General features: G+C 48.2%; 1 protein-coding gene across 4 annotated transcripts in view; it reads left to right on the top strand.

The window, feature by feature from the left end:
• Nucleotides 1–27,083, top strand: part of SLC25A48 (solute carrier family 25 member 48) — a 70,143-nt gene that overhangs the window by 37,597 nt on the left and 5,463 nt on the right. For all 4 annotated transcript variants that reach the window (XM_036224780.1, XM_016137700.2, XM_016137699.2 and 1 more), the window contains 4 exons: nucleotides 1,740–1,811; nucleotides 3,870–4,128; nucleotides 19,215–19,469; nucleotides 21,715–21,848. In XM_036224780.1, coding sequence (XP_036080673.1) covers nucleotides 1,740–1,811; nucleotides 3,870–4,128; nucleotides 19,215–19,469; nucleotides 21,715–21,848 — 720 coding nt within the window. The remainder of the gene's footprint in view (nucleotides 1–1,739; nucleotides 1,812–3,869; nucleotides 4,129–19,214; nucleotides 19,470–21,714; nucleotides 21,849–27,083) is intronic.

Here is a 27,083-nt window from a genome sequence, read left to right as displayed (position 1 = left end):
TGCTGTAAAATAGGAACTTAATAAAATTGGTTAAGAGTTAATAAATACATTTCTCTGATTATGAAGGTAATATTTATAAATGGTGTGATGCCATTTATGTATCACACCTATAGGAGTACTACATATTTCCTCTGGCTCTCTATCTGTATCAGACTATTTAGATGGATGTCAGTCAAACTCTTCGCCATGTTATTCACTCAGAGAGGATGGGTGAGAGAGAGAGGTGGGCCAAAGGAGACTCTAGCTTTATATGTAAAACAAAATGTTGACTTTTTTTTTTATTAAGAGAATGTAGTCCCCTATTAGTTGTCTACTTAAATATTTTAATTACATAAGCTAAAAATGATCAAAGGAATCCCTGCTCACTGTAGAAAGATGGAAAACGAAGAAAAGTTCAATGCAGAAAAGCGACCCCTGACTTTTACCTCAGAGGCCATCACTTTTATGATGTGTGTTCTTCCAGGGTCTTCTCCACTTATCTATGGATGGAGCTCAGGCTGTGAGCATGAAGCATTAGCCTATACCCTGGGCCTTAGCTCCTCTCAGGACCCTGGATTTGAGGGTGGGGGCAGGCCCCACATCTCCTTCTCTGTGGCCCTCACAGCCCCTTCCTTGCAGGCACTGTATGCTGTGGGTGCTGAGAAACTGTTTTAATGGAGAATTATAGAGTGTGCATCTTAAAAGAAGCAGAACCCTCTGAGAACAGGGTAAAGGGAACCCTGGGCACATTGTGGGCTTACTCAGACCCTCTGTGCTCTCGTAATGGCCCTCATCACCCCCGCCAGCCTCTGTTAGAGGACAGCACACCTTCGCCATCTGGCCAGTACAAAGGGGTCATGTGCCAAGGCCCCACTTGGCTCCAGGGACAAGAGGGAAGTAGGAGACAGCCCTGCCCTAGGGGAGGCACCCACATAAACCCTAAGTAAACAGACAAACAGATGACACTTCCACAACATTTAAGCCCAGACTAAAATCTGAGCAGCAACTAGAGGAAGAACCTTCTAGAGAAGGAGCAGAGGTGGAGGCAGGAAAGAGCTGATCCTCTGGGGACTGTGACACGTGGTGGTACGGAAGCAGGGGGATGGAGGAAATGGCGGGGTGGGGTGAGGCGGGCTCTGGCGCTCACCCAGAGCCTCCTGGGTGCTGGTAAAGAGTGCGGAATTTATTCTAAGTTGATGGGAAGCCACTGGAGAAATTTAAACAACACAGAACCAACTCACTGCTGTTTAGGAAAAGACCAGTCTAACCTGTGTCAAGGAGTGAGGGGAAGCAGGAGGCCGGCAAGGAGACTAGACCATGGTCCAGGTGAGGGATGAAGGGTTCTGGAGGTGAGAAGAGCAGCTCACTCCCAGGGATATCTGGGAGGGCAGAGTGATGGACAGAAGATGGGTCAGATCCGTGCAATGGATTAGCTTTTTGTACTCAAGAGGCAGGGAACAGATGTTTCCAAAGAAGCATCATTTTTGCTCGACAAACTGGCCTTTGTTCTCCTTTCAGACCAAAAGGGCTTCTGCTGTATTTAGGGAGGGCTGAATGGGACGTTGAGGGAGGCAGTGCAGGTTGAGGACAGAGGGCCATCCTGGCCGGGACTGAAACCCACTCTTCCTTCCTGGCTCAGTCACCTCAGGTTGGTCCTTTCCCACTCTGGGCCTCAGTACTGGCAGCTAAGCATCTTGGGGATTAGTGGGGACGTGAAGCATCTCTGCTTGGGCCTCACACCCTTGCCTGTCTCTCCTCAGACTCGCCTGCAGGCCGGGGTCGGCTATGGGAACACCTTCAGCTGCATCCGCACCGTGTACAGGAAGGAGAGTGTAAGTGCCCCTCCAGAGGGTGGCTGGGGCCATTCCCGCCAGGACCTCTCACAAAATGGGCCCCCGCCCCCCCCCCCGCCGCCAATCCCTCCCCACCCCACGCCCGGGCCCAGGGGCTGAGGCCCCAGCCCTCCAACCAGCACACCGGGTGGGAGGTCCATGCCTTCCTGCTCATCACGCAATCACTTCACACCATACCTCAAATATTACATGTTACCTAAACTTAATTCTGCCACCTATTGGGATGTTATTGGGGGGGGGGGGGGCGGAAACTGGAGAAATTCTGAGGAATTTACTAACACAGTGTGGAAAATTCCTGCAAAAACAAGGTGACCTGTCAGGTTTTCAAAACCAAGTGAGTGGCCAGTAAACTATGTGCCCGCAGACTTCCCTTTATCCGGGTGCCTCAGGAGCCAGGAGCTCTGACTCTACACCCCCAGAGCTGACTCATACCACAGGTGGCTTGGCTTGAGACCATGGACCCAAAGTTTTCCTTTGCAAAGGGGGAAAGCTGAATAATATTTTATAGACAACGTGTCAGGTGCCTTCCTGAGAATTACCGTGTGCCTCAGGAAGACTTTCTAAGGCCTCTTTTTGGGAAATTTAAAATAATTTTTAAAAAATAAATTTTAAAATTTAGGATGACATGATCTGTGGATTTAAAGCAACAGTCAGGTGTTAGCCCTAAGGCGGCCCAAGGCTTTTCTTGAGTCACCAGAAATGTGGCCCCATTGTGAACCTCCGTCTCTGCTAGACTCCATGTAGGAAGTGCCCTGGAGCTAGGGAGCCTCCCACCTGCACCTGGAATTTCTCCTCAGACCTAGTGTGTCTTGTGTCAGTGTGTAGTTCTAACTCACTGACTGGCTGGCTGCTTTAAACCAGGGTGGGCACTGCCAACCTAGTACTAGCTGTTTCAGGGTGATGCGCGATTCCTCAGTAACTCGAAAGGCAGCTGTTGATTCTCCCAAGTGGACACTCCCCCCTCCCCCCTCAGTGTCTGGCAGCCAGTGTCCCCACTCTGCAGTGGGACTGTGGATACCTTCTGAGACACAGCAGCTCAGGGCTAAGCGATGTTCCAGGTTACCCGAAGAATTGCCTGCAGCAGTGTGTGCGTGTGTGTGTGCGCGCGGACACGCGTGGGGTGTCCTGCTGCTGGCAATGGTAGGCACACACACAATTCAGGATTAGCGAGTTGCATGTAGCCTGGAATTTGCACGACGGCCTCTAGTACTTGTTCAACTTTGGCATGAAGCTCATGCGTGCTGCCCTGACTCCTCCAAGGGCCTGTGGAATTTTCCGGTTTCAGGGGAGTGTCTGTGGCGTTCATTGAGAATGCAGTATGGAAAGGACCCTGACCTCAGCCTCAGCACCCTCTCCTCAGCCTCCTGTTTCCTGTGTATGTGCAGCAGCCTCTTTGTGCTATCCTTCCGGGAACTCTACCCTCTACCTCTCCTTCCAAGGCACCCATGCTCAGGGACATCCATCTACAGGCTGGCCCAGGTGCCCCTTGGGGGGTGTGGGCCCCTTTCTTACCCCCTCACCACAAGTTAGTACATCTCATTTTAAATACCTGTCGGTTTGTCTGTCCAGGTTCCCCGCTCCCCTTCCTTGCCCCAACCGTGAGCTCAGTGAGGATGTTTCTTATTGTTGTTCCCAGGGCTGGGCACACAGAGTGCCCAGAGAGTGCTTTTGCTGGAGTGGCAAATGAGGAGGCTGTGCGCGGTGCTTGGCAAGCCTGCTACTCACTAGGACTCCACAGTGCCCCTTGGTCAGGGCACTGCGGCCGCGGAGGCAGACGTGGGTTCCAGACCCAGGACCCACTGCTCAGCCCACAAGTTTGTGCAGGAGCCGGTGCCTCCTCAACGCAGGAATGATCTCTCCCACTCCCATCTCTCCTATCGCATCAGCCTCCTCTTTTATCCTCCTCCCTAGCACCTGGTTTACTTTTGCGCTGTCTCCCTGTGCCCGCAGGCTGCAGAGGGGCAGCATGGGGAGCTAGGCGCCTGGCAGCAGTCAGGCCCTGGCACTCATGCTTCCTCCCCCGGGGTTTTCCCACAGGTGTTCGGCTTCTTCAAGGGCATGTCCTTCCCCCTGGCCAGCATTGCAGTTTATAACTCGGTGGTGTTTGGGGTCTTCAGTAACACACACAGGTTCCTCAGCCAGCACCAGTGCAAGGAGCCTGAGGCCCATCCGCCCCACACGCTGCCAGACCTGCTTCTGGCCAGCATGGTGGCCGGTGTGGTCTCTGTTGGGCTGGGCGCACCTGTGGACCTCGTCAAGATCCGGCTGCAGATGCAAACACAGCCATTTCGGGAAGGTAAGAGGCCAGGGGAGGGCGCCTGTGCTTGGGCCCCATGACCCTCTCCTGGTTTGCAGGGTCTGGGGTGTGGTTGTGAACATCCTTTGTATTGAACAGGGCATCTGTGTGGTCACGTAATTGTCTGTGATTATTGTTACTTTATCTAGAGTATTGACTCTCATTGAGCAGGTATTTCCCTGGCACCTGCTAAGAGCTTTGCATCTGTCCTCTTAATTTGTCCTTACAACCATTCTGTGACATAGATGCTGTTCGCTCTTTCCAGAGTTGGAAATTGAGACTCCCAGAGATTCAGATACGAATCCAGGACACACGGTCAATGACCAGCTACATGATTTGCAGAACCCAGTGAAAGATGAAAATATGGGATCCATGTTCAAAAATTATTAAGCATTTTGAAAGGGCAACAGCAGAGTGTTAAACTAGTGTGGGCAGGACTCAAAGCCACACCTGGCCCACGCACCAGAGAGTGCAGCCACAGAGGCCTCACACCTGGACTGGTGGGTCTCAGGGGCACGGAGAGGCCCCATCCCCTCCTTGCCCCTGACACCCCAATTACAGCTCCGTTTCTTGGTGTGCTATGCAGCACTCCCTTACCCCAGGCTACACCTGTCTTTTCTTCCTTGCTGGGAAGGAGGTTTCTGTGTCTCCTCCTGGGGATGGTTCTGATGAAGGAAGAGCACTTCTTATGCAGAGTAGAAAGTGCCAGCTCTAGAAGGATGAGCTGGGGGGTCTTAGTAGTAGACAAATTTCAGCACCTCGGAGTTTGGTTCTTAGCTCTAATTTCACTGTCTCCAGGAAGATCTTGCCCCTTCCTGGGCCTCGGTCTCCTTTTCCAGAGAAAGGACTAGATCCAAGGTGTTTTCAATCACCTCAGAGACTCCATCGGGGCCAACAGCTCTGTGGATAAGGTCCCTCACTTGGGCAGCCTTCTTTGTGTGACCCTTCTGTCCACAGAAGCTGAGTCAGCTGTGCCCTGCAGCTGGAGCCCTGAGAGCCCACTCAGGAGCATCCCAGCCCAGCGCCTCAACTCAGCTTGCACTCCCCTGCCCGGCATGGGAGGGCGTCCAGGGCAGGTCTGCACGTGCTCTGAGAGTGATGCCGATGCTTCCTGCTGGGGCATGTGGAGGGCCTGGGACCCTGAGGAGGTGGGGCACACCTGCTGGATGCTCAGTGCCCCAGGGACCGTGGTCACGGTCAGCATGAGGGGAAGTACAAGACAACAAATGAGCTGGCTCATCCAGAGGGTCACAGAGCATAGCCCCATGGGGGCCCCCCAGGGAGATACAGAGCAGAGGTGTCCCCACCTCCATCTATTAGACACACTGAGTCGTGTCTTGCTACAATTTAGTTTGATCAAAGGACTATACCTCTGAGAAATGTTTGAGGCTTGCTGATCTGATCCTATCCTAGAGGCAAAAGCAAAGACGTAGAGGAATGAAGGGCATCGTGAGCAGGCTTAGCGCCCGCGAGTCCCGGCCCGCAGGCTGGCTGGCTGCTCTGTCCTGTCTCCTTCAGAAAAGCTTGTGTTAGGCCTGGGTATAGAGGAAACCTCTCCATAAGCCTTAAAACTCTTTGGGGACCATATGTTGGAAGAGTCTCAGTGATGAGGCTCCTCAGCTTTTGGGGGCAGCCCTGCTGCCTTCACAACCTGGGCTCCTTGTTTCTGGAAGGGGAGGAAATAGGGGCAGGTACACATATATGTGGGAGGTGCAGGGGTGCATAGCCAGCCTGGACGCCAGGGGAGACGGTTCTCCAATAATGCCTTCCTTCAGGAAGCCTGGGGTATTTCAAGGCAAATTGATTGGTGAGCTTTCTTGACAGTGTTCGGTTCCATCCTCTGCCCAGTCTAGTACCCTCCACCCATACCTTTCCTGTGGAGGGTACTAGACTGGGGGCTGACTTGGCAGGCCAAAGTCTGAGCTACAGGGTTCTAGAAGCCTGTGGAGACTGGAGAAAAGTCGAGGGGCAGCCAGCTAAAAGCCAAAGCCAAGAAAGGCTCCAAAGCTGGGTATGCAGGACCCTCAATTTTAGGGAGCGGAGCAGCCACCGTTAGCAGCTGCCGTAGTTGGTAAGTGCTCACCGTGGGCCTGACACTGTGTTAAGTGCTGGATGCGCACCATCTCATTTGATATCCATCATGACAGTGTGAGGCTGGTATGGCTGCCGGCCCTGTTTTGTTTACCCAACATGCAAGTTCCGCATCTGCTGTATGCCAGGCATGGGGTTAGGTGATGGGGATACAGCAGTGAGCAACAAACTGTACTGTCCCTCTTGTAGTGCTCTGTCCAGCAGACAGGCAGACAGGAATTGGGCCACTTAAACATGGTGGGTGGGTGGGGGTGGGACAGGCTCTCAGGAAGGCTGGAGGGTCAGGAAGGGCTTTGGAGCCGGTGGTGGGAGGGTTGGAAGGTGTGTCTAGAGCTCAGGACCGTACACACCTGATCAGGGCAGCGCTGAGTGTTACCAATGCCTGCTCACCCAGGGCATGGCCAAGCTGGGGTTGGACTCTTCAGAACTGCCCATTCAGGAAGTCTGGACCCTTCTAGAACCTTGCCTCCTGTAGAAGCCCTCTAAGCAGTTAGAACATGGGGACCTGTGTGCCCTCCCTGTGCCTTGCCACCGTAGGAGGTGTCGACAGCATCTCAGGAGGGATGTGATCCGCTGACCCCACTCCTATATGGGGGGTGGGGGATCCTGCCTGGGACCTCAGGTTGTCAGTTCATCCATGGTGCCAGAAGAAACGGTTTTCTTAACAAAACCCTTTGAGGCGGCAACAGAAAATCGCCTGTTTGTTCTCTCCTTCCCCGTGTAGCAAAAACTGGCATTTTGGGAGCTCAGGAAAGGCTCTTAATGAGAGGCCAAGGAGGGTCCTGCAGGCAAATATTTCTCAGCCCCACAAAGCTCTAAGTCGTTAGCACCTGGTCACAGGGCTTAGTGTCAGCACAATGACTAAGACAGTTTACCGAGTGGGTGGAGAAAAGGTAGAAATTAAGATCGGAGCGTCCTCCTCAGCTGTGCCCCTCCAGCCACTGATCTGGGCTCAGCCAGGCCTGTCACAGCAGTGGAGGCTGAGAAGCCAGTATTTACTGAGCTATTAAATGCCAGGCTCTGTGCTGAGAGCTTTGTGTGTGTTTAATCTTCATAACAACCCAATTCTTAGACAACTACAGAGGGGAGACTGAGGCACAAAGAGGTTCCATACCTGCCTGAGGTCACTCCCCTAGTGAGAGGTGGTGCTGGCATGTGGACCCAGGCAGCCTGACTCTGAGCCCACCAGTGCTGTTTCTGCTTCTGCCCCCAGGATTTTGTAGAACCTGAGGCTATGGCAACTCTAGTAACACCTGGGCCTTTGCATGAAATTAGGGATGGGGGCTGGGAGCCTGTCTCTCTAAAATGATATTGCTCAAGTAATAGGCACAGCTCATGGGTTCTAGGGGTGGGTCTGAGTTCTGCGGCTTTGGCAGCTCCTTCACACGTGGTCCACTCTTCCTGACTCCTCCACGCCAGCTGATTGAAAGAAGAGCTTTGGTGACTACAGATGCTGGGCAGGATCGGCTACTGGGGACAGAGCAGGGGAGGCAGGCAGTATGTCTCCAGGCCGTACTTTCTGATAGGAATGTTTTCAGAGTATGAGGAAGGATGTGGTTTCTTTTTACTTGTTCTTCAGGAAACTTCTAGGACAGAAGCAGAAAACTCGGGCTCATTGGGACCAGGGAGGTAACAGAAGTGAGCAGAGGTGCCTGGAAAATGTAACCTCTTCTACTCTCTTGACACACACGACCCTCCTGGCCTATGTTTCATTTTTCCTCTTTTCACTGAAACAGTGACACAGAACATGTTTCACCTTCCACATCATTCTGCTGTTAGAAAAGCAGCAGCCCAAGCATGTGTCAGCTTGGGCACCTGGGAGGCGCTGGGAGTGGTGGGCCCACGTCCTATCTGAGGGGCCGGCTCTGACTCCACTCCAGCTGACTATTGCCACGTGGCCTGGATCTTGTGGTTTTTAAGAGAAGACAGAAAGCAAGATTTTTCTGTGGGGTCTTTCAATTGGAAATTGTCAAATAATTCAATCAAAAACAAAGCCAAACACAATAGAACTAGCATAACACTGTGCAGCCCAGAGCACGGTGTGGCCTGGTCAGCCCTGGCTCAGGGTTGGCTGCGAGCTTGTGGTCTCTGCTCAGGGTCAGGCCCACTCTGTGTGGTGACTGGGCTGAGGTGGGCACTTCCAGGCAGCTTTGAGCTAGGACTGCTTCTGGCTGCAATTCCTGCAGAATTGCCAGTTCACTTCTGAGCGGTGACAGTGAGCCATGAGCCAGAAGCCTCTGGCTTTTCTGCTCTGGGATATTGACAGGTGGACTGGCAGGTCAAGGTAAGACCTCACCTGATCTGGTTTGGGGATTTGCAAGTGTAAAGCCAGTGAGTTCATCCTGATTACCTGTTCGTGGTGACCCATAGTTGAAAATGTACAAAATACAAAACACTGTCCTTAGAGGGAGAAGATGCCCATCCACCCAGGTAGTCGCTGTTAACACATTAACATTTTTCCTTTTCTATGTACATGGATTAAATATTTTAGGAGATTGTACTCATCTAGAGAGTTTCATATCCTGCTTCTAATCCAACATAACAGAAACATTTTTGTTATTAAAATAGCATACAAAATAATTTTATAGATGGATAATACTTGTAAAAGATGTACAGTATTCCATCAAATACGCATGTGCACACACACACATTCAGAGGGACGATGCAGTGTTGGAAGAATTCAGTTTCTGGAGTTAGACTACCTGCTTCTAATCCTACCTCTACCAGTGTCAAGACACTTTGGACAAACCTAACGTGACCAAGCCTCAGTTTACTCATCTGTGGGATGGCACAGGATGACGAATTCCATGTGAAGATCTTAGCACAATGTCTGGCACGTTGAAAACGCAGAATCAATGTTAGCTATAAGGTTAGTAAAGTTTTTGTTTAACAATAATCCTAGAAACGAACATTTAGGTTGTTTACAGTTCTTCCTCTTTTAAAAATAGTGCTGCGATTAGCAAATTTGTTCATAAAGAGTTGTCTTCATTTAGAATTATTTCCCTAAATGTGTGGGCTCTTTGAATCATGAGTGGGTAAAAGGCTATGGTCATTTTTCAGATTCTTGGTACATATTAGGAGAGTGTTATGCAAAAGAGTTTTGCTCAATTGCATTGAGAGTTGCTGAAGTTTAGTGGGAATTTCCATTCGAAATGGTTGTTATTCCCCATATAAACTCTTCCACCTTAACTGAAGTTTTCTCCTGGGGCCTCTGCCACTTGGCAAACAAGGAAAAGCTGATCTCGAGTTCAGTTGGACATGACCTCGAAGTTATCATCACCCTTTGCATAGGCTCAAGCCCCACTGGGTACCGTGCTGAGCCTGAGCTGGAGGGTGGGGCTGTGGTCCTTCTGCTGCCTGGGTCAAGACACATCCTGGAGACGGATGGACAAGGACACTCAATCCTCCCCCATCTGGGAGCTTTCAGGTTCCTGATTTCATTAAGAGCCTAATTAATGTGCTTGTCACGGTAACCCCAGTACCACCAGAAGGCAGAGTTGGGGGATTCGAGGAGGACCGGAAATTAACTCTGTGCTGCCCCAGCTGGAGGCAAGGGCTGGCTGCCACACCTGTGGCATTTCACTCCTTGACTCATTCACTCGCAAGCATTCCCCGAGCCCTGCTCTAAGCCAAGCAGAACCGGTGAATCAGTGGGATCAGACCACAGCCCCTGCCTTCCGGGAGCACACGGCCCAGTGAGCAGTCGGAAGTGTGGAATGAGAAGGGCACGTGGAGGGCTCTGGAACCTCAGAGTCTGGTTGTGCACCTCAGGAAGGCTCTGGAGAGGAAGTGACTGTTGACCGGGTTTTTGAATACTGACTAGGATTTGGAGATGGGGTTGTGGGGATGGAGAAGTGTTTCAGACTGAGGAACAGTGTAGGGGAAGAGTCCATGGCAGGAAAGACAGGCATGTCGCAGGACTGGGGAGCGGTTAGCTTAGTGGGGTCATGCAACGCAGGGAGGGGGCAACGCAGGCGAGTTGTGAAGAGCATGGCCTTCTTAGCTGAGGATGGGCTTATGTGCTATTCAACAGGTAGCAGAGCATCCTGGACACCAGAAGGATCCGAGCAGAACGTGTGGTAGGAAGATGGATCGGATCTTGGGAAGGGGTGGAAAGGGTGGGGCTAGCAGAGGTGGGCTGCTTGATTTGGGGGCCGCCGCCACAGACTCCGTGAGAGGCCAGGAACATGTGACACAGGGCCGTGGACTTGGAAAGGGAGGGGAGGACATACCGAGGCAGCATCCGTGCTGTAAAACAGGCCAAGGAGGAGAGAAGAAATGTCAAAAATGACCCATGATGTCTAACTGGGTGACTGTGGGAGGGGCGGGGGGACCTCCCTCACAGGAAATTAAATGGCAGAGTATGTGACATGGTACTTGGCATGGAGTAGGTGATTGATATGTGCTTAGCATTGCTGCTGCTGCTGCTGCTCCTGCTGCTTGGGACCTGGCTAGAGGGACAGGCTTAAGTGAGAACATGATGGATTTGGTTTGGTTCGTATTGTGTGAGGCGCCTGTGGGCCTGCAGCTGGAGTATCGGAGCTGGAGGTACAGACAGGGGAGCGACAGACATAGAGGCGGCAATTGAAGGCATGACATCAGATGTAAATACCAAGGCGAGCTGGAAAGAGACGAGGGTGGACATCAGTAAGAAAGCTGCGAAAAGTCTGGGAAGGAGCAGAGAGCTGTGATGACACTAACAGATGTAGTTAACAATTTTCGAGCCCATACGATGTGCACGGTGCTAACACACTGCACGATTAAATCATCACAACTCTATGGACTGGGCACGCCATTCTCTTTTTTTTACAGGTGGGGGAAACGGAGGCTCAGCTTATGTGAGTTTTCCATGCTCGGTCAACTGTTACGCAGTGGGGCAGGGCATTGCCCACACCATCCGACTCCACCACCCCTGGTGACATGAGAGACTCGTGTCACCAAAGAAGGGGGCAAGAAAGTGAAGAAGGGAGCATTACTGAAGTTGGGGTGGCACCGGGGACAAACAGGTGGAGAAGGAAAAAGGCTGTCTTCTCCATGCTGGGAGAGGAGGAGGAAAGAGACAATTCAGGGAGAATTTTGAGGGCAAGAGGAAGGAAGTTGAGGGAGTTCGCCTCAGAAGGCCTGGCTGTACTGCGTTCAAGATAATCTGAATATAATAAAGGGGACAGAGTGTGGCCAGGATTTGAGAAGGAAAAGGTCCTAATTTCTGGACATGCCAAGAGGAAACACGCTGGGCTGGATGGTACCAGCAGAGAGGTTAGCTGAGGGGTGGATCCGGGCAGGAGAGAGTGTCAACTGTGCACCGGGACGCAGAGCTCATTTGAGCCCAAGACTCTGAAGACTGACAAACGGGGTGAAACCATTTCTCCAGTTTCCCTGAATCTTCAGAAATGTTTGGGAAGATCACAAACTGTACCCCCAAGGCCTTTGGTATATCAATTGGCAGCATAGTTTTATTGCTACCATAAAGAGGTTTGACTGCCATCAAAAAATACTCTTCCCCAGGTAGGCTGGCCTTGGGGAGGAGCAGCCTTTTAATACAATGGGTTTTCTATGATTTTCATAGTGCAGGGCAGGAAAGATTGATGTGAAGTTCCCTGAAGGGAAGCCTAAGTGGGAAGGCAGGAACCCTTGGAACGTTAGAAGGAGTACAAAAAACTAGAGACAAGCCAGAAACATACAGCCTGGGCCTTCTTCTCAAGTAGCCTGTTGGCTGCCAATAGGAAGTGAGGGCTGGAGCAATGGCAGCCCCTAAGTAGAGAGAGGAGGTTTGTGGAGAGGCCAGGAATATAACCATGTAGTTTAAGAGGAATCCTTGAATTCTGAACATTTTAACTGTCTTTTTCACACTGTGATCTCACATAGCTACCAGAGATTAATGAAAATGTATGTAACATAACACACCATTATGCAAGTTACGTACATTGGTGACACATTCGTTTGTTCTTTGAATCAATTGAAAAGAGCAAGTATTGTCCTGATTCCTGCACCTGACGCCAGTATTGGTAGTTCTTGGCCCTGTGTGGCCATTCCCAATCACTCATGCACAAGGAGGCTTGGCAGCAGGCCACAGCTGCCAGAGGTTGGCAGGTCCTGCGCTTCTGGAATCCGGGGTCACAATAGGACAGGGAAGTAAAATTAGGAATGATAACTATTTGCCTCTAGTAAAGTACATTCGCACAATATGCATTTTAGTAAAGTGAATTTGCCGACATTCTCACTTAATTTTCACAAAAGCTAAATGAGGTGGACAGGCCACTTGTTCTTCCCCTTTTATAGATGATGAGGAAACTGAGGCCCAGTGTGGATGAGTGCTTTGCACTGGGTCGTACATCAGATGACACTGAACAGCAAAGTAAATCCTGGCTGCTCCTAATCCAGGCCCCTCTACTCAGCCATGTGCATACCTTGGACCCTTCAGATCATGAGGAAACTTCTGGAGTCATTAGAAACAGGAATTGGGCAAGAGTTTCCCAGTTGGTAATAACCTGGGGAAGTGAAGCGAAGAGTTACACCAGCCTGCTCAAACCCAGACCATTGAGGTTACACCTCGCCTGTCTGCCGGAGATGGACAAGCATGTTGCCGGATGCTTCTGTAGCATTTTAGACCAGTGCGGCAGCTGTGACCACGATCTGGGAGTTTCTACAGCCTCTGGCACAAGTACTAGCAAGGCCAGGCTTGGGCGAATGCTGAGCATGGGAGTTGAACCTTTGGGAGATCTGCCTGGTCAGACAGATGCTCGAGAGTTCACTGAATGGATGTGGAAGCACGTGTGGGCCACAGTGTCAGGCGCAAGGCCATAGTGCTCTGGGACACGCCACGGTGTATGACTCCTATCGTCAGGAAATTCATCGTATCGATTAGGGCAAAACAACAGGCTCAGAAAACAGCAGCTACCAGGATAAACCATAATAGGGGTAGAGCCTGTGGCATGGGCCGGGGGCTCCTGGCTTCTTCTAAGAGTTCCTATATGATATATAAAATATTGGTCTACTCATAGAACGACAGCTGCCCTTCCAGTGTCAGTGGATTAAGAAAACTCATATGACAAGAAGCTACTGGTTATTTGAATATTTAAGTAAAATTTTTTGTGCTCCCCACAGTAGCATCTATACATATGAGAAAAACAGTGACCATAATGTACGTGTGAGGTATTTAGGAATTCTCTCAATCTGTAGTGCTTATGGATTTATGTGTTTCTTGAAGTAACTGTGCTTGCAACTTCTATTTGAGAGCCCACTGGCTTAGACGTGTCTGAACACAGAACACTGGTAAACCTGCGCGTCGCCAAGTGGACCAGTGGGCCTCATTTGCGGGTGGCCGATTTGTTGAGGATTTTCTATAGAAAGCAGCCTCTGTGTTTCTACCCCACCCCAGTATATGCACATACAGGGGCGGCTGGGTGGCGCTTCCTTTCCAGAGAGTGACCAGGCCTTTGTGTTCCTGAGGGCTGGGCCCTCCTCACGTCAGGAAATCAGTGGCCAGCCATTGTGTTTCAGGGGGCATCTCTTTTTCTGAGTTCCTCGCCCACTGAAGAAATTGAACAGCTTTGTCTGAGAAAGGGAAAGAAATGAAACTTCTTCAGGTTCATGTCTGCAAAGGGCACAGTAGCATGCTGTGGCTTGGTCCCTGGGTTCTGAGAAGAGGGGCAGTGGTGGCAAATCTGTAGGGACCTTGGCCTGCATCTGGCCCGGTTCTGCCATTCTGAGGTAGGAGGTGGTTGCATGGGTACCTGTTAGGACTGACTGAACCTGGAAGTCCCTGCCCTCTGCAGAGCCTCCTTCAAAGGGACTTCCTGGCCCAAGGCACCGGCCACTCCAGAGCAGCAGAGCTAGCCACAGCATGTGGTGTAAGGGAAGGGACCACACTGGACAAGGTGTGCGGGGATCTGGAAAGGGGGGTCTCTTTAGAATTTTGAAGGGTTTCCTCCACGTCAAGGGGAAAATTAGGAGCAGGTAGGGGCCAATCTCATTGACTTGGAACATCCTGCCAGTCTTGGTGTAGGTCTTAATGAATTTGGGAAAAGAAAACCACAGGCCTTCTGGGTGTTTGAAGTATGTAATCGATACCTATCATTGTAAAAGGCAATAGGTTCTTGACTTAGAGAGCACGGCAAAAAACGGTCTCAGTAGCAAAGCACTCATGGTAAGAAATCAACATTTGATAATCTTATCCTTTTAAAACAAAAATTCTAATTAGAGAAACTAAATATATTTTACACCAGAAGAAAAACCCAACGTGAGTCCCCTCACGTGCACACGTACACCCTCAAGCCCAAGTCCTGAAGGCTCAGGAACAACGAACACGCTGAGAGTCAGCGGTTCAGTGTGAGCGGAGTCCAGCAGGTTTCCTAATGACGTCATTTTGTTCAATATTGTTTCGTTGTGACAAAACAATGTCGATTTCCAGCAGGGGCCACCATCTGTGTGGAGTTTGTAGGTCTCCCCATGTCCGTATGGGTTCTCTGGGGCTCCGGTTTCCTCCCACATCCTAAAAATGTGCACATGAGGTGAACTTGCCAGTCTACACCGTCCCAGTCTGGGTGAGTGGTCCTGTGATGGAAGGACATCTTGTCCTTGACGGGTTCCCGCTTTATGCCCTGAGCTACAGGCTCTGACCACCTATGGAATAAGCAGCCTGCCTACCAAATAATTCTCTTATTTTTTATTAATTTTTCTTAAATGCATCTATAGCTTAATTTATTTTAATGTTTAATATTAGAAGTGTTCGATTCCTTATTTAGAAGTTTGGTGATGTTTTTGTGACCAGAAATATGCCATAGGCACTTAACTCTTATTTATATCATTAGCCTATGGGAAAACTGGTTTCGTTACATGTCGTTCTGCTTCAAGTCATAGCTTTGCGAGAACCTATCTATGACGTTAGCGAGGACTCACTGTGCTGATCCAGCACCTTACCTCGTTCCTCAAGGTCCTTGCACAGATGACCTGCAAGTCCATGGATTTCAGCTGTGCATATTTCCAAGTACTGCTTGCCAGCAACCTCTCAAGTCAGTTTTTAGGGATCACCAAAATTTGTCTTTCACAAGCTAACACTGGTCCACTGCTAGAGTGACCAAGAACTCTAATTCAGTGCTTTCTCAAGTCCAGCTGCTGAGGCACCAGGCCATGACCCTCAGGGCCACGCTTCCCTGGCTAAGCCACAGAGCCTCTTGTGGTCTGTGCAACTGACGGGAATTTCTGCTGTTTTTGCTCCGTGGTCCCATGTGACTCGTCCGTACCACTATTGCTAATGCAGATGAGCCGTAACAACCATCGTCTAAGAAAGGTTTGCTTCTCATTGAGTGACACATTGCTGATGTCCCAGAGTTCTTTTACCTTGAAAAGCAAGAGAGGGTAGGTAGGCTAGGAATCTTTGCTCTGCCTAAGTGGGCTGTGATCAAAACAGTTTGTTTCAAATATAAGATGTCATTTTCTCAGTAGGATATGGTAACACAGGTCATGCAATTGTCAAAATTCACCAGCTGCGCACTTCAGAACTGCACCTTTTTTTGTTGACTATAAGTTATACCTCAATAAAAAAAAAAAAGCAAACAAACAACCAAACTGAAAAACAGATATAGGAGGCCAGAGAAGGAGAAGACCAGGTGTTTTTGAGAGTGATCGATCATGGGAAAAGAGGTGAGATGGGGAGGAGGTCTGGCCAATGATGCATAACCTCAACATAATTACAAGGAAACAGCAAACAAACCCCAAATGAGGAAAATCCGTTTACAGGAAGGATGTGGGAAGGCTCTGGATTAAAGGAGGCTAAAGAGACATGACAACTAAATGCAATACCTGATTTGACTGGATCCTGCCGTGGGGAGGGGGAGGAATCCTTTAAAGGTCATTATGAGATCAAATGACAAACTGAGTGTAGATACAAGTATTGTCAATGTAGGTTATGATACTGATAACTGTGCTGTGTGGTGAGACAATATCCCTATTCTTAGCAAACACATACTGAAGTATTTAGGGATAAAAGGTCATTTTGTATGTAACTCACCCCGAAATAGTTCAGAAAACAAAATTATGTATGTATGTGTGAAAAAATATATATATGTGTGTGTGCAAAGGAATTCCCTTATAGCTTACTTTGGGGGAAAAAATGTATAGGTTTGCTTCTGGTTTGGATCTTGTTTACAAGGTTGGTTCAAGGTTAGGCAAGTGTTTTTCCAACATTGGCACATTATCAGTCACTGTCCTTCTATCTGTAACTCCGGAAAGCCATGCCATACCCATAACTGATTCATGAAAACCTTGACTCTAGGTCAGGTCACTGTTACCTGGAGATGAACAGAGCCCAGGCAAGTTTATGCATGAGGACAGTCACATCTGCTCAGTTCATTTAGATGCTCATGTTTGAGAGAGAACAGGGGTGGAGGGGGAGAGCACACAAGCTGTAGAACAAATGAAGTGAAATGTTAATAATAGGTGCATCTGGGTAAAGGATATATAATATAAAGGTGTTCTTTGTACAGTATTTTTTTTTTGCACTTACTGTGCAAATTCAAAAATATTTATTGTTTTATACATTATTATATATTTATTATTTTTAAAAAAGTTTTTATATGGAAGATGAGGGAATTGGAAGGAGTTCCAAGGGCTTTCAGTATCAACTTGTGTCTAGAAGGCACTGGCTGCCGGTTCAGATTCGGGTTGGTGTTCCAGACAGTGATAGTCACCATGACAATTATGTTGCTTTCATAGTCATAGCTGGATCATTCTCAAGCCAAAAAAAGCCAGATTATTTATGTAGCAAATCTGGGAGAATATGAGAGAATTTCCTTGTTGCTCACCCTGGAAGGAAAGGAAGTAAGTTCAGGTTTTTTGTTGACAAGTGCAGTTGGAGGTTTGGCAAGTACTTTTCTCAGCATCCGTATCTCCAAACAAGCAGAATATTATCAGACACTCCTGCAATCAGTAACTTCTGAAAGCCACATCATACCCATAGTTGATTTATGGAAACTTTGACTCCTGGCTTGGATCGCCATACTTGGACATGAGTATGGCCCAGGCAAAATTTATGTGTTAGAACAATTATATCTATTTCATCTACCAAAATTTCCTAGGTGACCCCAGCAGTATCATGATGGATTTGGGAGAGGAAGGGGTGTCCGGTAATCTCTCAGTGGGCTTTCAAACACCACAGTGTCTGATTTTGCTCTGAGCTCAGAAGGCCCTGTGCCCTCAATTGTGGCCACCATCCTTGCTCACTTCTTGTGGGATGTGCTATAGAAGTGAATGAGACTCAGCCTCCTGTCCACACTGCAGTTAGCTTAACGTGCATGATGGTGATTACTCTGTTCCCCCCACGCAAACGGAAAATATAGGATTAGTTTGTCCAAGTACATTTCCTGAGCAAATAGAAACCTCCACCACATCCTCACCTACTTCTGGGATGCATGAGAACAGGTTGCAATTTACCCTCAAATCTCTAGTTTGGACTGTGGAGTCACAAAACCAAATATTTTGTTGTAACCTTCCCTCCGATAAAGACAGAACTGCCTAGGTGACTTGGAAATTCAACTCTGTGATGCAAGTGATCTGCCTCTTTGCCAGCATGTGTAAAACCAAATTGAGATGATGCATATTAGGAATGAAACCCAGGTTGCAAAATAAGCATGTGGTCACAGGCAAGCTTCATTTTGTTTCTTCCCTGGGCATGTCATGTTAATTTTTCAAGAAGGGAAAACGTTGAGAATAAGAGCCTGCTTTATCTGCACGGGGGCTGGGAGGTCTCTCTGGCTATGAGTCAAAGCTATGCTAAAGAGTCCACAGCAGAGGCGAGCATCAGCAAGGGAGACTGGGAGCCAGGTGGGAGGATTAAATGGGAGATGAAGAGTCACCGCTTGCTGGCTACGTACACCCCTAGAAGAAGCTGCAGACATAACAACCCATGGTCTGCCAGCAGAGACCCCAGAGGTCAGACAACAGGACAGCAGCCCTGTGTCCTTAGACTTCGAGGGACCAGTGGCACCAGCGTTGCCCTACAGGCATTTCAGGGTACGGCCTGGCCAGGGCTGGGGTGAGTCAGTGAGAACATGTCCAGTGCCCCCTCCAGTGCATCCTGCACCCGATTCATGCCACGTGCCTTGGTCTTTATAATAATCTGTGGGTAGCTCATTGCAGCCCCTACAATGTTCTAGAACCATGCCAAGCACTCTGTGCGTATCACTCTATTTATACTCACAACAGCCTGTTCTCTTTTTATTTTTTAAACAAATATTTTTTCCAGCTTTATTGAGATATAATCGACTATAATATTGTGTTAGTTTAAGTATGCAATGTGATGACTTGATTATATATGTGTATTGTAAAATGATTACTAAGAGAAAGTTAGTTAACACATCCATGACCTTACATAGTGACCATCTTGTGTGCGTGGTGGGGAGAACTTTTAAAATCTTCTTCCTTAGTAACTTCCAAGTATACAGTACAGTATTGCCTGCTTTCTTTTTCGGATAAGGCCTACCAAGGACAAAAAGTTTTCAAGTGGTAAAGCCAGGATTTGGGACCAGAACAGTCTGGGTCCAAATCTCATAATACCAATTATGAGATTTTTTTTTTTTTAACCACAGTGTGCACAAGTGTACACACACACATACACACACAGTGTGTCAGATTTTTAGTCTCAGCTTCGGGAAAGAGCTTGGTGTGGCTTGTCATATTCGATCCTAGGCATTCTGCAGTTACATCTGCTTAGAAAGGCATAGTGATGGTTGACCGGAAACCTCTGGGCATTCTAGGTCAGTTGATATTTTATCACCTGACTGGGACTGTGTCCGATCTGGATGCACATGTTGGCAGGGGCTCTCTGTTGGGACTTCAGAATCCTGGTTTTAGCTGCCAAGAAGGTCAGAAGGTTTGGTAAAAACCAATGGACCACATGACTGGGAACTGTCAATGGGCCGGGCTGGCTTCAGTGCCAGAGAATGACCAATCTCTGGTCCCCTGGGTCACTTGCCATCTTCTCCTCTGTGTCTTGCCAGCCGACCTCGGTTTAAAGCCCAGATCAACTCTTGGGGAGCGGCCAGCCTACCAGGGGCCTGTGCATTGCATCGCAACCATCGTGCGGACGGAGGGCCTGGCGGGGCTGTACCGGGGTGCCAGTGCCATGCTGCTAAGGGACGTCCCGGGCTACTGCCTCTACTTCATCCCCTACGTGCTGCTGAGTGACTGGATCACACCCGAGGCCTGTGCCGGCCCCAGCCCCTGTGCTGTGTGGCTGGCTGGTGGCCTGGCAGGTAAGGCAGCAGAGCTCATCCCTGTCCCTATTTTAGCCACTGCCGGGCACAGCTGGGGGCCTTCCACACCCTCCTCGGCCCTGGGAAGGGCAGGATCCATCCAGCCACTCATCCAAGAAGCCTTTGTTAAGTGCTTAATATGTGCCAGACCTAGCTGGGCCAAGGAAGGACTTAGAATAGAGGAAGGACCCCGTCTCTCTCCCATCCTCTCCTCTCCAGACCTGTGCAGAACGCCAAGTCCCTATTTGGGCCCAATCACCTTTTTGTCAGAAGACATATTTTGAGCACTTACTCTGTGTTAGGTATGACTAAGCATTAAAAATGAAATGTTATCATAGCTCACCGTTTTTTAATATGGGCACACTGCAGTCTCTTCTCCTATGAGATTTCATTAGACCAAGAAGGTAGGAATCAGTCTCCCCATTTCTCAGATGAGAAAGCTCAGGTTCAGAGAGGTTAAGTGACCAACCCAATGTCACACAGCCAGTGCGGACAGTACAGCAGGGACACTGTAGTGAGAAGGATACGAGTTCAAATCTGCACTTTTTCATTTTGTGACTATGGACCCCACACCACATCCCCATTTCCTATAGGGTAAAAGTCAGTGTCCTCGCAGTGATTTCAAGTCCCTCTACGATCTGGCTGCCCGTTACCCCTCTGCACTCACTTTCTGCTCCTGTCCCCTGACTTGTTCTGCTCCAGTCACGCTGGTCTCTTTGCTGCAGGCCTCCCGTGCCTGGCTCTCTCTCCACCACAGGGCCTCTGTGAGGTGTAGGTCATCAGGGACTTTGATGAGACACATTTTGGTGAAGGGAAGGGTGTGAAAACTTGACCGAAGTAGGATAGAGAAAAGATAGGATGAAGGAAATTGGAGAACCCAAGTCTACACATTTCTGAGGGATTTGGCTGTGCCGTAATGGGGCAGAGGGAACTCTAGCTATTGCCAGAGGCAGGCGTGGAAGTCGAGAGGAGATCGCTTTTTAAGAAGGCTGGTAACATGACATGTTTGATGCTAATGGGGAAAGTCCGATGGAGAGAAGAAAACGGTCATCCCTCCTCCTGTTCTTCTTTCTCCTCCTCCTCCTCATAATTTGCTATGCTCGAAATTCAGCTAAGACATAACAAAACCCCAACACCAAACACCCCCTCCACCCCCACAGGTCTGAGACCTGGCCCCTACCGGCTCCTATTAAGTGCTCAGTAAATACTCGCTGGTTGAGAGGACAAACAAGGCTCCATCTGCTCTCATTTATGGTGAGCAGGCAAATCTCGATTTGTAGTACCCTTGCCTGTGGACCAAGGAACAGGAAAGCGTGCCAGGGGAAGCAGCCCATCATCCTGTCAGGTGTCAGAAGAGAAAAGGGGTTCAGGGGGCCCCCCAAGAGTCAGGGTCAGGAGGCCACAGGGGCTGGAGGCCGGGATGGACAGAGGGTCTGGGCAGGTGAAGGCCTCTTTGGGGAGCCTCTGGGCAGCAGTTATGAAATCTTGCACATCAGTTGCTTTGGACTTTGGCATCAGTTTGTTTTTCTCTCCTCATCCAAGAATGTTTCAACTTTTGTGTTTACATAATAACCTGGAGTTCCTTAAAGTCACAGAAGTGCCCAAACCAGGGCACCTGAGCTTATCCAAAGAGGATGACTCAGTGGCATGGGGTCCCAAGGCTCCTATTCCATATATCAGGAAAAGACATGAGATTTTTAAAAACCTGCTGCTCCTTTTGCAAGCCCCAATCTGGCCCTTCCTTGGCCAGCAGCCTATCTGCAAGTGTTTGGTTAGCTTCTTTATGTTCAGGGTAAATCCTGCCTCTGGGGAGCTACAGGCCTCCAGCCTCAGGCATTGCCCTGGGCATTCTCCCCTGGTGCCCTGGAAAGGTACTGCAAGGTACTAGTGGGGGCTGTTCCTGCTTATCCAATAAAAACTGCTAATAAAGGCTTCCACTTATGAAGCACTAGCTGGTATTGTGCTAAAGGCTTCACATGAATCCAGTTATTTATGCTCACAACAACCCCATGAAGGTAAGTACTGCCGCTCCATTTTACAGATGACAAACCCAAGGCCTAGAGGAGGTAGGAGAATTCTACAAAGTCCCACAGCAAGTGGCAAGGGAGGCTCAGGAACAGCCTTCACAGGTCCTAACCCTGAGCTTTTCTACTTCCCTCAGAAGTCTCTGAATTGTAGAAATCTGCAGAGTTCCCTCCAGACCCCGACCAGCCAGCCCCTGACACCTGTTTATCTCTCTTTACAGGAGCAATTTCTTGGGGTACAGCAACGCCTATGGATGTTGTGAAAAGTCGACTCCAAGCTGATGGAGTTTATTTAAACAAGTACAAAGGTGTTCTGGACTGTATCTCCAAGAGTTACCAGAATGATGGTCTTAAAGTAAGCCCCACAGTGGTCATGCAGGGTCTGCGTCAGTCCCTAGAAGATAGAACAGACATTTTTGGGGATGTGAGATTATAGAGAAGGGAAACTGAGATGCCAACAGTCACCACTTATTAAGTGCTGTGAGAGAAACTTGTTTCATCTAGTCTTTGTGCTGGCCTGGTGTGAAGGAGTTGGCTGTGCTCCGTACCTGACTCAGGTTCAGAGACGACTGGTGACCACTGAGGTCAAACAGGTGGTGCGTGACAGCGCTGGGACCTGGACCACCTCTGTGTGTCACCAGACCTTGCTTTTCATCAGGCTATGCCGGGAAGTCCTTCCTAGCTCATTGCTCAGTGCCTTGCTCTTGTCCCTCTTCCAAGTGGGGAGTCCCCGAACCACCTCAGTCATCACATCTCACAAGTTCCAGTTCCCCGATCTGTCTTATGCTCTCCCACCTACGTGAGTTCAGACCCTATCACCTCTGGCTTCACTTCTTGCGGCGGCCTCCAACCTGGCCTTGTCTCTCCTCTTTTCACTTGCCCGCACCCAAATTTTCTTAACATGCCTCTCAAGCAGACTTGAGTTCAAAGCCATGACTGGCTACTTGTGATCTAGAGCAGGGGTCCCCAACCCTCGGGTTACAGACTAGTACCGGTCCACAGCCTTTTAGGAACTGGGCCATACAGCGGGAGGTGAGCTGCAGGCGAGTGAGTGAAGCTTCATCTGTTTTTGCAGCCGCTCCCCAGGGCTAGCATCACCGCCTCTGCTCCACCTCAGATCGTCAGGCATTAGATTCTCATAGGAGCGCTGATCACTGGTGCCAAAAAGGTTGGGGGCTCCTGATGTAGAGGAATCCAGACCAGTTGCTTTACCTCTCCAGGCCTTAAGTTGCTCCAAAGATAACTATCCTTACTGTGAACGACAGAGGTATTTGTGGTTTGAATTAAATTAGGCATATACAAAGTGCTAATTTAATGCATTGCACATAGAGAACATTTAGAAAGAGCCATTTGTCATCGACATTAATATTAGTAGTTTTATTAGTGTTACTGTCACCACTGAGCTCTGGGCCTTTTCTCGTGTGGCTGCCTTGCGATAATCCCAAACCTTCCAATATCTACTAACTGCCTACTCTACTGCATCCCAACTCGTATTTTCTTCTTTGCTCCAATGGAGTGCTGGAACTTATTCTCTGGAAACCTGGACTTCCACACGGCTCTCTCATCTGTCAGTGACCACCCAGATTGGTGTTTTCCAAGTGCTCCTGGACTGTGGCCAAGAGGGGCTGGAACCAGTTCACAGTCTCCTGGAGGTTCCACTGCCAGTGCTGAGGTCTGTCTGCCTATTACTGATATACAGATGGGAGACACTCCTCTAGGGTCCCCTGGCGTATAGTGCTGGATCCCTCAAGTCCCTCAGGGACACTTTTATTCATGGATAGATGCCAAATTCTTGTTGTTGAGGTGGGGACATGTTGTGCTATCATGATGCTGACATCACTCTCCCTCTGAATTTACCTTCATCGGGATCTCTATTTCTTCACGCAGCTTTAAGGTACTATTCCAGTGTCATTTCATTTCACCCTGTGGGACTCCCTGAAACATTTCTTACAGCATAGATCTAGTAGTAATTAACAACCTCAGCTTTTGTTTATCTGGGAATGTCTTACTTTCTCCCTCATTCCTGAAGGATAGTTTTGCTGAGTATAGGATTTTTGATTGACAGTTTTTTTTCTTTGAGCATTTTGAACGTATTGGCCCATTGCCTTCTGGCCTCTAAAGTTTCCGATACATAGTCTGCTAGTGATCTTATTGAGGATCCTTTGTGTATAATGAGTTGCTTCACTCTTGCTGCTTTCATATTCTCTCTTTGCCTTTGAAAGTTGATTATAATGTGTCTTGGTGTGGGTCACTTTGAATTCATCTTCCCTGGAATTTGTTGAGCTTCTTTGATGTTTATATTAACATCTTTCATCAAGTTTGGAAAGTTTTCAGCTATTATTACTTCAAATATTCTCTCTGTCCCTTTTTCCCTTCTTCTGGGACTCCCACAATTCATATGTTGATCTACTTGATAGTTTCCCACAGGTCCCTTAAGTTCTGTTCACTTTTCTTCAATCTTTTTTCTTTCTGTTCCTCAAATTCAATAATTTTCATTGTCCTGTCTCCAAATTTGCTGATTCTTTCTTATGCCTGCTGAAATATGCCTTTGAAGCCTTCTAGTAAATTTTCCATTTTAATTATTGTACATTTTAGCTTCAGAATTTCAGTATGCTTCTCTCTAGGGTTTCTGTTTCTTCACTGATATTTCCATTTTGCTCCATTTCCATTTTGTCATTTTCTTGACTTGCTCCACATCTTCCTCTAGGTCTTCAAGCATCTATAAGAGAGTTGTTATAAAGTAGATCTGTTATAAAGTAGACCTTTTTCAGGGACCATTTCTGTTTATTTTTTTTCTTTGAATAGACCATACCTTCTTGTTTCTTTGTATGCTTCCTGGTTTTTTGTTGAAAACTAGATATTTAAATCTAATAATGTAGTAACTCTGGAAATCAAATTCTCTCTTTCCAGGATTTAGTGTTTTTTTGTTATTTTTGTGGGCTGTTTCTGTGCCAAAGATCAGGTCCTTTCAAGTCTCTTCTGAGCCTTTATCTTTCCCTGGGCATGTGCAATCACTTTCTAATTTTCCCCAAACATGAAGTTACTTTCGAATGTCCTGGTTATTAATGTCTGCCTCCCAAAATGAAGTGGGAAGGGCATTAGCCCTTTAAATCGCCTGTAAGTCACTTCAGCCAGAGGGGAGGGGCTTGCATCAAGGGGGGGGTGCGGTAAGTGGAACAACAATGGCCACCCTCCTCTTTGCACCTCTATGATCAGAAACAGCAATCAGTGATCAGAAAGAGATTTTTACTTTGGGGAGGACAGGGTCCTTATTACTGCTTCTGTCTCCCATAAGCTGTGTGCAGATTGCTCCAGAAACACATGCACAGCTTCCTGCCATAGGGCTTGGGTGGGGGGATCAGTAGCTGCTACTGTGCTAATCGCGGAAATTGACTGAAATTAATCACAGTTTACTGTAAAAACCTTCCTCTGGAAGTTGTAAGCCTTCAGTAAACTCCTGAATTCCAAAATAGTTATGTCAGACCAATTCTGCCAGTACAGTTGTTGTCTAGGTAGGGATACAGATTCCTGGTATTTCTTACTCTGCCATGTTCCTAGAGTCTTAACCTTGTTTTTTTGTTTTTTTTTTTTTTTTTGCGGGGGGCGGGGCAGAAGCACAGTTTTCGATTCCACTAATAACTACAGAGGGACACATAAGGGAGATCTAGATGCAATGCTCTGTTTTAATATGAGATATGTTTGTCTGTTAGCCAAAACATTAATGTGTCATAATTCTGAAAAAAAGTCTGTAGAAGCAGAATATTTTGCTGACGTTATTCCTCCAAAATATACTGTCAAAAAATATGCTGTCAAAAAAAAAAAAAAAATTCCAGAGGGCAACTGAGGCCAAATGATCAATTTTTTAATTTCGATAGCATTTGATTTGTAGTTTATAGTCAGAGACATATTTTAAGCAGAGATAGCAATATTCAGCTTGATTAACTACCTTATTGACTGAGATTAATTTTTAAATGTTTTTGTTAGTGGGTTAAAAATAGATTATATATGAACATAAGAAGCTTCGAAAGGTGTAAAAAGAGGATATACTATCTAAATGTCACACCTGTGGTTGCCAGTTCTCTCTCAAAGGCAATCACTGTTATTTCTTGTGATATATTCCAAAAATACTCACAGCCTATGCAAGCATATCTGTGTGTATGTATATTTATGTATATTTGTATGTGTGTTTGCATATAAACATAAATAGCTACCAAAAAACCCCACACAGTCCTACAAAGTTGGGTTGTCTCCCAGTCATATTCCCAGCAGGAGGGAATGTCTTTTCCCAGGGCCAAGAGATGGCTCCAGTCCCAGTTGGCTTGGGCACTAGCTTTACAGAGTATTCATTCTCAAAATCCTACTACAGCTCACTGAGGCAGGGCACAAAGCCCTGAGCCAACCTGTTCCCACTTTCCCATGGAAGAAAAACTCGGTGGTAATAAACAATTAGAAAGGAGCAAAACAGTGATGACGGTGCCCAATTTTAATAGCCCTTTGTGACTCACTTAACGATTATGCGCAAAGAGGCCTTCATGTCAGCAATGATTAGAAGCCCGTGGACTTTCAGAGCATTCCCAAGTCATAACAGAAGAAAGACCTGGTAGTTTTAGGTCCATTCTCTGCAGGCTGTGAGGATCGTCATGGGCCACTGGGCCATGGCTCGTACTTGGAGAGTTGTCATCTGAAATAAGGAGGCTGGAGGAATGACTTGGTGTCCTTTAGCTCTACAGAGGTGACTGTCGTGAAGGGGTTTGTGAGAGGGGGATGAGATTGGTTGATGCTAAAGAGAGACAGACAAGAACATTTATAATAGACAAGCTTCCCGAGGCACCAGAGCTGGTTGCTCTTTGGTTCTGCCACCTGGGAGGTCTGGAGCCCTCCCTCCACTCCAGGAATCCCCCACAGCCACCACCAGAACTCTTTAGGTCAGAGACTGTTTTTTTGTGCATCAAGGAATTTGTTTGTTCATTCATTTGTTCATTCATTCATTCATTCATTTGTTCATCTATCCATCCATCCATCCATCCATCCATCCATCCACCGATTCATTTAATAAGATTTATAGAGGGTCCTGTAGGCCTAGCACAGTGCAGGCGCTGGGATTCAGAGGTGAGCCATGCACACAGCCCTGCTCTCACGGCCCTTACTGGGGTCATTAACAAGAGGATATACAAATCAGGGGCCATGGGAAAATGGTGTGAGAAGTGCTGTGATGGCAGACATACTGAGGGCATAGAAGGCAACGGGCCATAGTCTAACTTGAGGTGGCGCTGGGAGCATGACTAGAGGGTGCAGCCAGGTTTGAGGAGCATTTCAGCTGAGGCCCGGTGGCGGAAAAGAGTTGGCCCTACAGGAGGAGTGACAGGCTGTTAGCCTGCCCAGAGTGTCGGGTGAGAAAGACGGCCCAAAGAAAGTGCAGGGACAGAGGGCGTGGGTCCTGACAGGCTAGGAAAGGGTGTCGACTTGACCTTGGCCAGTGGGGGGCCATTGAGGCTTCCTGAGGAGAGACTCAGTGTGGGGTTTTTGTGTTCCGAAAGCCTGTGGTAAAAGCAAGAAGGTCTGCCACCTTGGGCCTCACAGAAGAGCAGCC

Source organism: Rousettus aegyptiacus, unplaced genomic scaffold, assembly GCF_014176215.1.
Source record: "Rousettus aegyptiacus isolate mRouAeg1 unplaced genomic scaffold, mRouAeg1.p scaffold_m13_p_7, whole genome shotgun sequence".
Taxonomy (NCBI): Eukaryota; Metazoa; Chordata; class Mammalia; order Chiroptera; family Pteropodidae; genus Rousettus; species Rousettus aegyptiacus.
This window is presented reverse-complemented; position numbering and strand designations above follow the sequence as displayed.